Below are 13,160 nucleotides of genomic sequence, written 5' to 3'. Positions count from 1 at the left end.
AAATAGTGATTGTATTAGTATTGTATTGTATTTTGTATTGTATTCTACTTTAGCTTCTTCACAAAGCCTTTATTGAATAAGAAGGATTTAACTGAAGGGAGCAGTGGATTATCCTTCTGAATCCAGAATTCCTGCTAATTCCTGTATTAGCTTCAACACGGAGATACAATATTCACAACTGAGAGTGATAAAAAAAAAAATGTAAAAGAACAGGCGGAGCTCTTAAAGAAACAGAGGACTTTTGTCTGTCAGTAGGAAAGGTTCAATCTAATGCAGCAACAGTATAGGAAAGAATAAGGTGAATGTCTCACTGTCTCATCTTTTCTTCCTTCATCTTACGTCAGTTTTCCTGCATCTCCACAGAACGTGCACATAAGAAAATGCATTAAAAAAAGGCATTAAGGCCACTGAATATGATTAAGAACCGGGGGTGGTTAAGTTGCCACAATACATACTGCTTAAATGGACCTAAAGAGAAGTGCTTTATGCATTCAGATCGTTTTTGTTTGAGATGCTCTTTGGAAAGGAGAAGTTTATATAGAATATATACAAGTATTCCAAGGCACTTACTTTCAAACGACATTTAAAATGCATTAGTTTTCATGTGTAATCTAAAAGAAACAACCTCCCTGATGAAGGCTTATAAACTGAACTTGGCATTTTTTAAGTTAAACATAACTTTAAAAAAAATGGCCTGTGTATTGCTACAGTGGAAATTCCTCAAAAAGACACACTCTCCATTTTTATTGTTCTGATCAGTTCGAAGTGAGCAGGGTTCAGCTGATGTCATGCATGTATGCACCAATCAGGATCTTATGAATGAAAACACAATGAAAAATGTGTCTTCAATAAAATAAATTAATAAAAAAAAACGGATGACTTGTTTAATTATTCTTTATTTCTAGGCTGAGGTATTACCCTTTCATTTCATCATGATGTCACCATAGCTCTGTGAAAAGCCTTCAGTTGATCCAAAACACTGGGACTACAAAATCATATTTCTCCATTTAAGCATCTCTTCACTAACTTTTTGTAAAATCCAGAATACAAAATAAAACCCTTCTCCCTTAATGACCAAGCTCCATCATATCTTAAATATCTCATAGCACCATATTATGGCAACAGAGCAGAACTTAGCCTTCAACTATCGGGCTCCTCCTCTGTAGAATCAGCTAGTTCGCCTTCCTGCAATGTCAACAAATGCCATTTTTGTCACATCTGCAAGCATAACTCAGTTACACAGCAGGCCTCCTTTTGTGTCACTCCCAATTCTTGACTGTCAATCCCAACTTCCCATCAAGAGAGATGATTTTACTCCAAATCATGATCCAAGTATTTATTGCCTACATTTAGTGTGAAACAAAACAAATGAAAAAGAAGCAAAAAAGCAAACCACGGTCTCCTGCTCGATATACATGCTACTTAAGACTAAAATGTTATCTCTTATAAGCAAATACCGCTGATGCCAGTGCATCAAAGGCACTGATCCCAAAGGAAACCTTATGCATACTGGGGAGATGCAGGTGGCATCTGAAAACATCACATTATATTATGTACCAGGATTAGAACATGTTGGTGGAAGCACTATTTGGCATTAACATTTGGTCTTCTCTTTACAGCACCTCATACTTTTTCCTCTTTGTTCTTTTTTACCTGAACCATAACTGTACATAGAGGTAGTGCAGGTACTGTATCTTTTGGATGCAGAGCAACATGTTTTTGTTCTGCAGTCACTCGCGCCTACAACCTGCCCAGTGTGGGTTTGTCATTGCACAATACTCATCTATTCATTCTGCTCTCTTTTCACTCCAAATAGTCGACAGCCACCCACCCTGTGGTTGGTTCTGTCAGAGATTTCATCCAGAAACCAATCCAAGCCTTTTTCCTCACACATACTGCTGCTTCCTTAACCCTTTGAGGTCTCAATTGTCACCGTGATGACATCAACCCTAAACATAGGCAATCAAAATATATAATTTTAGCTTTAATTTAATTGCTCTCCCAAGTTTTGGTTATTCTTAAGGTTGAAAACATCCAGTTCAGAGACCTTTGATCTGTATCTCAGTGCTCAATCACTGCTTTTAACTTCAAGAGAAAGACCATGACATGGTTAAAAAGCTGCGTAAATAAGCCAGTCTGTGAGTTAAGACATTTTTAGGTATATTATATAGCGGTTGCATAATATATGCACAATGCAAGGTACTGCCACTGAAGCCTGTACAGAAAAGTACTTAATAATTACTCATACCTGCTAACATTTTCAAAAAAAAAAGCAAAAAAAACCTGTCAGTAAAAGCTGTTTTATTTTTAATCAAATGGTTTATAGATGATGACAGGAAGTGGGAACTTGGTATTGCAGAAAAGGGGAAAAAATGCATCTGTATGCAGGGGCCAGATGTCTGTTATAACAGCTGAAATGCCAACTCCCTCTCATCACTGCTGCCGTCACGCTCTTAGAAGGCTGCTGCTCACTCGCCTTTACAGAGAGAGGACAAAGCGTTGTTTACTTACACTCTAATCAGCCCGAGACGCTCAATTTTATCTTTTAAAAACCATCCAAGTGTTTTGTTTGACAGCAAGGGAGCCAGCTGCACCAAAGGGCAGTCAAATATGACCTTCAGTTATAACCAGAGTGTAAAATCAAAGCCTTTTTTTAGGAAATTGCATATCATAAATGTGTGACTCTACCTCCACCTGAGGAGGCTGGGATGTCTCTCCCAGTGATTGTGCGTGTTTGTGTTGTAATACCCATTGATCAAACCCCCCCAAAAACAAACTGCAGTTCAGGGAAGCTCTTTGTGCTCTGCAATTGTCAGATGACTAGTTTGTAGAATCACACCTGTCCTGGTCGACAATGCAACACCTGAACAGATGCCAGCTTCACACCACATTTGTATCTTCACACTGAAATTAAGCACCTCTACACTGCCTCTCGGGCCAATTGAAATAAAAAAAAGTTACGTTTTGTAGCTGTTTCACAGTGATTTCCTCGTTGCTGTAATGAAATACACGAAAATACAAGGTACACAGTCGTCCAATCTTGATTGTAAACCTTGAGAATGACACACCTGTCTTTCTGAGAGTGTTCCTAACTTGATTAGATGTTGTGAAGGTGTCTTTGTAAACTATTCCAGTGAACACCTACTATATACAAGTTCAATACTTGGAATCAGCTGAAGATATTTGCTGAATTTGTAACAAATAAAAAATGTGATAGTGTTTGGAAGAAAGAATTTTTACAAGTCTAACAAATTATAAATTAAACTGCACGACCAGTACCAGTCTAAATGAAAGGATTAGAAGGTCAGAACAATGTGAATTTCCCATTGTGTCTTAGATAAGACAGATCTCTCCTTTAATTATTTATTTATTGTTTGTAAATTATAAGTCATAACGGTTCTGGCAGAATTTGCTTAAAATTATTAAATTTAAGTTGCCTTTGATGTAATAGCTGAGGAACCAAGATAAAATATAATAAATAACAGTGCGGTAGTCTGTTTCACAATGTCATCATTGTTTTGTCTCATCATAAATGCAGTGCACTCGCTTTCTAATGAGAACTGGCTTCTGTCGCTCCTTAAAAGCCCATATTTGCACTTAGTGACTGTGATGTTGACTGCATTAGGAAGGGTTCACAGGCAGTCATGGCCAGGATGTTAACATATAGAAATTTGCAGAAATTTGCTCGTTTCTGAACATTTTAGCAATCTTATACTAACCCCAACAGGGTTAAACTGAGTTCCCTTCCAGACATAAAGTCATAACAGTATGACATTCAAAGGTCGGACTGTTCGTAATAACTCTACCTCATCCAAGCAGGAAATTGCTGGCAAATTTAACAGCAACAAAGAGCGTAGAAGAGCTCTGAACAGACGAAGCGCTGACAGACTGCCATCAACAAACAGAAAACTTTTTCACAAGAAAAAGCAAAACACCCATTCTCAGAACATTCAAATATATCTTATAACTTAAATGTCTGAAAACGTTTCAATCCAATTATCATTTTATGGTAACAAATGATATCATAAAATACTTTCTGATCCTGCTGCACAGCTTACATGATGCTGAGATAAGCACGGCTGCAAAATCCATTACAGGTGTCCAAAGTAGATGTGACTCAGCCTCCATCTGAGGAAAGCACACAAAAACCATTCTTCATCTTTTTCAGGTGGGATCAGAACCGCAGACAAACACACAGTCAAAGGTGGCAAATTAATAGGAGGAGCCCAAATTTTAAGCTAAAAGGCTTTCTGAAAAAGGTCAGGTATCCTAGTGGGCAGGCAGGCGGCTGAAGCATTAAGGTGGATAAAATGAGGTACGGAGCCAAAGAATGGAAAAGTAAGGCTTCCTGGATGAAATCCTGTACACAGACACGCTCACGCATCCATGTACACACACACACACACACAAACACACAGATTTAGCCTTCCTTCAAAAGACTGATGGAACAGAAACAACTACAATCAAACTTATTTAAGAGCTGCAGGTTGCCTGGTTGTACTATTTGCAGAGTAAATGAAGGGAGAAACATTAAAGGGCTTTTATTCCTATTTAGCCCTTCATCACAGTCTGAGCAGAAACACTGTACTGGACACTCACTAGTTGTTATTAGGCTTTCATTAAATAATGAAAGGCTTCAATTTTACAGAGTTTTTGTGACGGGGAATTTTTCATTATGAACACAGGAATTATTTTGCCCAAACGAAACACAGAAAAGTGAAAAGGGAACATCAGTGGCGGATGTACTGTGGTCTAATATTCACACATGAATAGAGCTTTTGCAATTGGCTATATACAGTATCCGGGCTGGTGGAAGACAAACATCCAGTTATGCTCCTTCAGAAGTGAGGTTGAAACTGCTGCTTTTACAAACACGTCATTGAGTGGAGTGTGCAATAGGATGTTGTTGGGTTTTTTTTTATAAATGTGAAAGCATACTTGGCATGTCCTTAAAATACAAATGCAAAACCCATTAAATCCTTTCTTTCCTTATCAACTGTGAATCAACTAAAATAGATGTTGTTCTAAAGAAACTGCAAACTGTGACGTCCGTTTTTCACCTTGGGGCGAATAATGGACAACAAAGACAAAGTTGCTAATTTCTCGTCATGCAAACTGAATGCATTCAAGAAGCAAAAAAAAATGCAAATAATATAGGGATGATATTTCAGTGTGCAGCTTTACAAACCTTCTGTTGGAAGAGTGCAGTAAAAACATTATTTAACACTTTTTATTTTTGCTTGTTTGGTGTGAGAGGAAATAAAAAGTCACTTATTTGTTACATTTGTTTAAAATGTAACAAATGTTACAAATGTTTAAAAAGGATAAAAAGTAGCCACAAAACTCGGTGACCCATGTGACTGATTTGCAACTGGTTGCTGGTAGTCCCGAGGCGAAATTAGTCCTAAAAAGGATGTAGTCCTGCACCGAAAACCTCCTTACAATTGTTTTGGTTGCTAGCAGATTCCCACGGATGACAATAGTTTGCATGAAAGACATCGACTCATCTAGAAACATCTAGTCTCCATCTACTCTCAGAGTGCTGGTGAACTTCAAAAATGCGATGCAAACTGTGAAGGGTGACCGTTCACTTTCAAAGTAAAAACTGTGCATTTCAAAATATGATGACTGCGGTCAGCGAGGCTCAACTTTTAATTTTAAGATCAACATTTGGTTTCTGGTTTGTTTTACACTTCAAATTTTAAATGGACTGGATCTTTCTTACCTTCTACTCTGCCTGAGCACTCAAAGCACTCCATACTTCAAGCTTTCTATAGATAAATGAAAAGAATTTCATCTCTTTTGTTTAACTATTATATACACAATCACACTTTCTAACTTTCCAAATAGAACTGATATGAAGACACATAGCAGCTGCCTCACTCAAGGTTAAAAAACATGAGACAGCAAGAAAAGAAAGACTTTTCTGGCATACACCATTATCCTTAAAAAACGCCTTACTAATATGCATTTTCCTATGTGGGTCCCATATGCTCGCTCCCTAAATTGGTACTAAGTGCTAATTAGTCAACACATCAACATACCACAGTGAGCATGGTAAACACTGCACCTGCTAAGTATACAGATTTTAGCCTTTAACTCAGTGCGCTTAAGTACAGCCAACAGCGAGACTGCATTTTGCAGCTTGGTGATTATATGAAAGTGTAATTCTTGTAACTAACATTATACATCCAGTCTGGCTTTTTGCTCAAAATGCTAATGCTAAAATTGATTCTCCCTAAAGACTGTCTGGGTTTTGACAAAAGGCGCCCTAGTGATCCAAAGTGTTTTATATTCAGTGGACAGATACCATCAATCTCTCTGGTGACAAGTCCACATCGTTGTCCATACAAAAGGAAAAAGTCAATATATGACTCAGCTGTGATCTGAACAACAATATAAAATCCCCTGAAACAACCAGAAAAAAATGACAGGAAAATGAAAGCAAAGATCTCAGACATCAGAAAGCAAATCTGCACTTTGATGCAGCACATGAGATCAGATCCATTTGTCAGCGATGCACAGTGCCTCTAACCACTTGACCACCCAACGTGGAGCCATGTTGCTCCTTGATGAATATATTGTGCACACACAGGTTTATAAGAATAGCCATCAGGTACAACGTTTCACCTTCTTACTATTCATATCACGAGGATGAGTGATGAAGTAGGTGTGCCTGTTCTTCTTCAGTGGGCCTTTGTGGTGCTCTCTGATCAAGTGCCTTGTTAAAGGGCAATGCCAACAACAGCTCATTCACCGGGGCAGACGCTGAATACAAACATGCTCACACAAAGCATCAGGTAGCTAACAGTGTGCTTGAAGGAAATAACGGATGGACAGAGGTGACAGCTGTCTGGAAATGTTAAATCTGAGGGCTCAGAATTGAAGAGCTGGAGACTCAAAGTGTTTACCGGTGAAGAAGAGAAAGGATACTCACCACCTGAGTGGGCTTGAGTGACTGCTCATCAAAGTGTGTGAGGCTAAAGCTGTCTTCAGGAAACCCATCGCAGTCCTCCAGCTCCTGAGAGTTACAAGGGGGCTTGTCCCTGTCAGGGTTTCCATTCTGGACAAAAAAAGAAAGCAAGACAGAGGCCATGGTTACACTTGCTTTGCATTTATTAACATGTAAAAGGCAGAGCTAGCACCAAGAGTCTCAAGTGGACCCAGACGATACTAACGAAGGGCGAGGATTAGAGAGGAGCTGCCTAAAAATGCTGATGAACAGGCAACTGTGAGCGACTCTTGAAAACTAGAGAGCTACGATGTGTACAAGTCGTCCAGAGGAAGAGGGCTCAGAGCAGCTGAAGAGGAAGGGAGCAGAGATGGGAGACCTTAGGGGAGGAGGGGATGTTAAAAGAAAGAAGAAATGTAAGAGAGGTCATGAGAAAACCTCCAAAGAAAGCAAAGCCAATATTTCAAACACATACTGCTGAGTGATTTAACCACACAGAGGGTCGGGTGAATATAAACTGCTTAAAGATTTTCCCACACCTTCTATACCAAGAAACCCTCTCTACCCATCTATTTTAATACGTATGCACTATATATATAAAACACAAGTATATAATATGTGGCAGTGTGACAAATCAGAGAAAAAGACAGCTTTAAAGGAAATTGATGTTTACAAGAGTATTGTTGTAACATGAGGAATAACTTACTTATCAGGAACATTAAAAAAAACACATCTCATTGATAACTTCCCAGTTATCCTTGAATAAGTTTAAGTTGTCATGAAACTCCACTTTTACCATTACGATGGTTTAAAAAAACCTATAATATCTTTATATTTCAATCATATAGTATAGCAGTAAAACCATTTTTGTATTTCTGTAATCTGCCAGTATAGTACATGCAAACTCTTCAGTTGAAATTATATTTTTAATGCCTAAAATATAATAATGTAATTAATAATTACATTTTGCACAGCCTCCATCTTGGATCATGCTAGCTGTGGTAAACTTCTGCCTCTATGGATCTGGTAAATGTGCTGCCATGATTGGAGCCTCTTTGCTGTCTTTTAACCTGGCCTTTTCTAGCCACTGGTAGAATGTTCGATCGGGGCTCAAGAGTTGGGAGTTCGCCTTGTAATCGGAAGGTTGCCGGTTCGAGCCCCAGCTTGGACAGTCTCGGTCGTTGTGTCCTTGGGCAAGACACTTCACCCGTTGCCTACTGGTGGTGGTCAGAGGGCCCGGTGGCGCCAGTGTCTGGCAGCCTCGCCTCTGTCAGTGCGCCCCAGGGTGGCTGTGGCTACAATGTAGCTTGCCATCACCAGTGTGTGAATGGGTGTGTGAATGGGTGGATGACTGGATATGTAAAGCGCTTTGGGGTCCTTAGGGACTAGTAAAGCGCTATATAAATACAGGCCATTTACCATTTCATGTCACCCACCTCCTCCACCTGTGGATGGTAAATCATCTCTAACACTCACTCACTCAACACTGGAGACGTCCAGGCATTGTGAGGAATTTTCCTGTCTTAACATCAGTATTACTCCAGCTGGGTTTCTGATGACCAATAGTGTGCATGTACTGATAGTTTGGATCTTATTCCTGCCAACTGGCTTTTCAGCGCCTGTTTTAACTTCTGAAAGGTATTTGGCTGAATCTTCATCATGGTGCCTGTTGGCCTGTGGTATACCCATGTCAACATGAACCAAGATCTCTAAAGAATATTTCCAGCAGCTTAATAAATCTATGGCTCTTTAATAACATCATATCCAATAAGTTCTATGTCACAGATATTTTAAGTCTAATTCTTCTTGCTCGTGGGATGGAGGGATTTTGTTTTACTTCAATGCAATCCTGCAATGTCAACTTTGAATTAAAAGTATATAAAAATACAAAGTTTCTTTCATACTTTGTATTCTAAGGAGCTTGGAAAGAAAAATGACTGGACTTCTTTACATTTTTTGAGGATGTTTCACCTCTCATCAGAGAAGCTTCTTCAGTTCATTCATTCATTTTCATATGTATGTGTTTCATACCACCACTCCCGTCTTTAATTTTAATTTGCTGTCATTAAAAAATATACATAATAAAAATATACAGAAACTGGACAGGATGGGGCTAGTCATTTAGAAATTCTAAATGACTAGCCCCATCCCCCCCCTAACCCTAACCCTGCCCCATCCCAATATTCTAAATTAGAATATTGGTTGTACAGATAAAAGATGTTTCTCATTATATTTAGCACTGGATTTAATCAGTGTAATGTGAAGAGTGAGCCTCACCAAGTCTTCAGAGGTAAGGTGAGTCAGTCTTTCATGAATGAGGGCGGCCTGCTCATCACTCATCACATACTCCCCTCTCTTGTCGCCCATCACCAGCTCCGGCCACATGGGCCCCTCACCACGCTTCTGCAGGGTCACCTCCAGGCTGGGGACAGAGTCGGAGAATACAAAATTACAAATCATACATGTATTACTCATTAGCAAAAGGGCTGTCGATGAAATAGCATTACATTTAAGCACATAATGTGCAAACAGGCAGCTTCAGAAAGCTCACTAAGCGATTTTCTAAATTACACAAGATGGTTTAAGCTGCAAGTTCTTCTTCCACAATTTAAGAAACTATCTGAGAGCCTGCAGAGTATGTATAGTACTTTGGATGAAAATGATGCAATCAATGAGTAAACATCCAATCAGTAGCAGCTTAATAGGCTAATTTCCAGTGATGATGACAAAGGTCATAGAAAGGCTTGGAAAGATTGAGACGGGCAGAAACAGTTTTGACATGAATCGTCTTTCTCTGAAGCAAGAAGTGTCTGAGGCTGTGCTGCAGAATACATCAAGGAGAAAAACTGGAATGTTACCAACTCCTATCCTAATATCATTAAGAAGCTGCAGTATTACTTCTCGTAAAAAGATCGTCTCTGTCCTTTCAATGGAATGACTGAAATTAAGACTAAATTTACAATAAATCAAAATAACTGCAACATCATAAAGCCTTAGTTTGAGGTGTATTTTGAGTTTTTTGAAATAATTAATCCAGGAACTCAATTAATGCAATTTAATTCATGTGGTGGGAATTTCCAGCTTTGGGTGAGTTGTCCGGCTGCTCTCATTTGCTACTTTTCTTACACGATTTCAAGCTGAATATTTTAGAGATTTATTTCAAACTTTTGACAAGACTAGATAATAAAGAAAGAGAAAATGAGTGGCAGATTGATCAGGATCAATAATAAACAATAGCTGGGCCACTTCTCCAATATGTTTGACAAAGCTTTAATGTTTACTATCAAATTCAAACAAAAAGCTTGTAACTCTAGCAGCTAATGTATTAAAATCAAATGCAGCACAAATTGTTTCTGCATACTTATTTATTACTAAGAATAAAATAAACATTTCGGTTTCAATTTTGTCCATTTACACTTAAAATCTATAATAAACACCTTAATAAAGGAAATTATTATTTAAAAATCGGGCAGCATCGTGGAGCGGTGATTAGCACTGTTGCCTAACAGCAAGAAGGTCCTGAGTTCGACTTCACCACCTGGCCGGAGCCTTTCTGTATGGAGTTTGCATGTTCTCCCCATATTTGCGTTGGTTCTCTCTGGGTACTCCGGCTTCCTCCCACAGTCCAGTGACATGCACATGCGTGGGTTGAGGTTAACTGATCATTCTAAATTGCCCATAGGTGTGAATGGTTGTCGGTCTCTATGTGTTAGCCCTGTGATACCCTGCGGGCGATAATAGACGGATGGCTCTTTTCAAAACTGCATTTTATATTTACTTGTGTTATCTGGGGTGGCTGTAGCTCAGGAGGTAGAGCAGATCATCTACTGGTCGGAGGTTTGTGGTTCTATCCCTGGCTCCTCCAGTCTGCATGTCAAGTATCCTTGGGCAAGATACTAACCCTAATCCTAAACCCTAATCGATGATTGGGTGAATGTGGTATGTTGTATAGGGCGCTTTGAGTACTCCGGGAGAGTAGAAAAGTGCTATATAGGAATCAGTCCATTTACCATTTATCTCTGCCTAATATTTACATTTTTCTAAAGTATGAAAAATATGAAATAATAATAATAATAATAATAATAATAATAATAATGAAGGGGGCAAATGCTTTTTCACAGCACCGAGGCTCCACAGTCACTGCAAAGTACTACGTGCTTTTTTCTTTTAAGCAAATGCAGCATAATGAACTACGTTGGTGTGTAATCGTGTTTCCTTGTAATGAAATTACCGCCGGTCACTGGTATAAATGGTGCACAGAGTGATTGTAAAGTTTCACATTTCACAACATGCAGCTTAACAGTGTCAAAACACAGTGATGATCATCAGTTCAATGAGCATGTCAACCAAATCGTTTTCAGTCAGCAGCAACATTATGCAATGTTAATTAAATATATCAGAGACAGTGAAGTAACAGAAGCTGGCAATTAGGCTGTAAGCATGCGATATTATGACATTCACATAAGTTTAGCTGACTGATTCAAATAAATTGAATCTGTTACAGTCAGTTGTTACAGCCCACTTTGTGAGCAGCAATATAAAAGGCCGACTGACAGCAGAGTTTACAAAATAAGAGTTTTATCTAAATAAACTTTCAGTCATTTGACTACAGAGGGGTGGCGGGTGGGGAAGCTGTGATTACGGTTTCCCAGACTGGGCCTATAACCATTTATTCTCCTTCTGCAGTCTAATGGTTTTCAGTAAAATGTTTTCCTCTTGTTGCAGTTATCTCTCACTGCGTCATTTGGGGATGATCCCGGGGCGATATGTCATAGAGAGGCCGAACTGCTGGCACCGGGGTGCACATAAGTGGTCCGCAGGTGCGCATTCGAGGCGTGCAGCAGATAAGAAGTTGCAACGTGCGTTTGCGTACATATAAAAGGCACTGTTTTTGTCCGCTAGAGTGGGATTTTGTGGCATATTCTGCACCACATCTCTGTGCGGTCATCATCTGTTTGAAGCCAGCTCACCTCCTGCAACCACTTTTCCGAGAATAGGCACTTCTTTTTGCGGTTCAGACTCCTTCTGACATTTCTTTGGAGGTGGAGGAACACCAAAGTGCGCCCCAGGGCAGCTGTGGCTACAATGTAGCTTGCTATCGCCAGTGTGTGAATGTGTGTGTGAATGGGTGGATGACTGAATGTAGTGTAAAGCGCTTTGGGGTCCTATGGACTAGAAAAGCGCTATACAAATGCAGGCCAGGCAGGCCAAAGTAATTGCTTAAAGTAGCTTCTTCGACATCTTTAAGAGTTCTAAACAAATGTCTATCCCCCTCCAGAAAATCTTATGTACGCAAACTTGCAACTTCTTATCTGGTGCCCGTCTTTTATTTTGACAGCGAATGCGCACCTGTGGACCACCTATGTGCATCCCTGTGCTGGCATACTGCCTCCACAATGGTCTTGCTGTGCGCACCACGTTATAGAAAGTCAGGAGGTGTCATACAATCTGACACTACACCAAAGCAGCCATGACATTACTTTTGGCAAATGGCCCCACGCTCAAGGACAGCAAAGGCAACATGAAACTTTGTGTTAACAAAATTATCCCAATGCACGGCCCAAAGACTTGCACTGCCTGGGTACAGCCAGCAGGGGGCTGCACATGGATACAAGCATCTCTAAAGACAAGTTTGAAGCTGTTTAGTTGAAAAGCAAGAAGACCTTCTGCTCACAGCTGATGTCACCACTGCTGTCACCTCAGCCAAGTGAAGGTTAATTTTAATCTGATAGGTTCTGCTGTGAGGCAGGCAAGGCAGAAACCAGAGACAGAAGGCAAAACATGGACGCAGAGGGAAGAGAATGGGGATGCAAAAAGGGTATAAACAACGTCCCAGTAATTTAACGCACAGACAACCAGAACATAAAGAAAACAAAAGACCAGAATCTCAACAATACAGAACTATAATGCAAAGATAATCAAAACAAGAAAACCCATGAATGTCCGCATAACTCAAAAGTGTGGACCAACAACAATTTGCCTTCTACCAACAATACATGAAAAGCCTGCAAACTAAATGCTTTCTGTATATAAGAGACCTAGGTTTCAGTAAGATATTGCTAACCATGGTCCACTTTATCATTGCTCACTCACTGAATCCAAGCGTAATATAGCACAATGTACCTCATGAAGAGATCTGCCTCGGTTTTCTGAATGACATCACTCCCTCTATTCTGATTTTACTGATAAAAATAGTGAACTTTCTACA

The 13,160-nt window shown here is 39.6% G+C and overlaps 1 protein-coding gene across 1 annotated transcript in view; it reads right to left on the bottom strand.

Annotated features, from left to right (window-relative positions):
• Positions 1 to 13,160, bottom strand: part of nudcd1 (NudC domain containing 1) — a 56,470-nt gene that overhangs the window by 14,704 nt on the left and 28,606 nt on the right. The window contains exons 7-8 of the mRNA XM_026156004.1: positions 9,230 to 9,374; positions 6,938 to 7,063 (exon numbers count right to left, since the gene is read on the bottom strand). Coding sequence (XP_026011789.1) covers positions 6,938 to 7,063; positions 9,230 to 9,374 — 271 coding nt within the window. The remainder of the gene's footprint in view (positions 1 to 6,937; positions 7,064 to 9,229; positions 9,375 to 13,160) is intronic.

This window comes from Astatotilapia calliptera, chromosome 22, assembly GCF_900246225.1.
Source record: "Astatotilapia calliptera chromosome 22, fAstCal1.2, whole genome shotgun sequence".
NCBI classification, from domain to species: domain Eukaryota; kingdom Metazoa; phylum Chordata; class Actinopteri; order Cichliformes; family Cichlidae; genus Astatotilapia; species Astatotilapia calliptera.
This window is presented reverse-complemented; position numbering and strand designations above follow the sequence as displayed.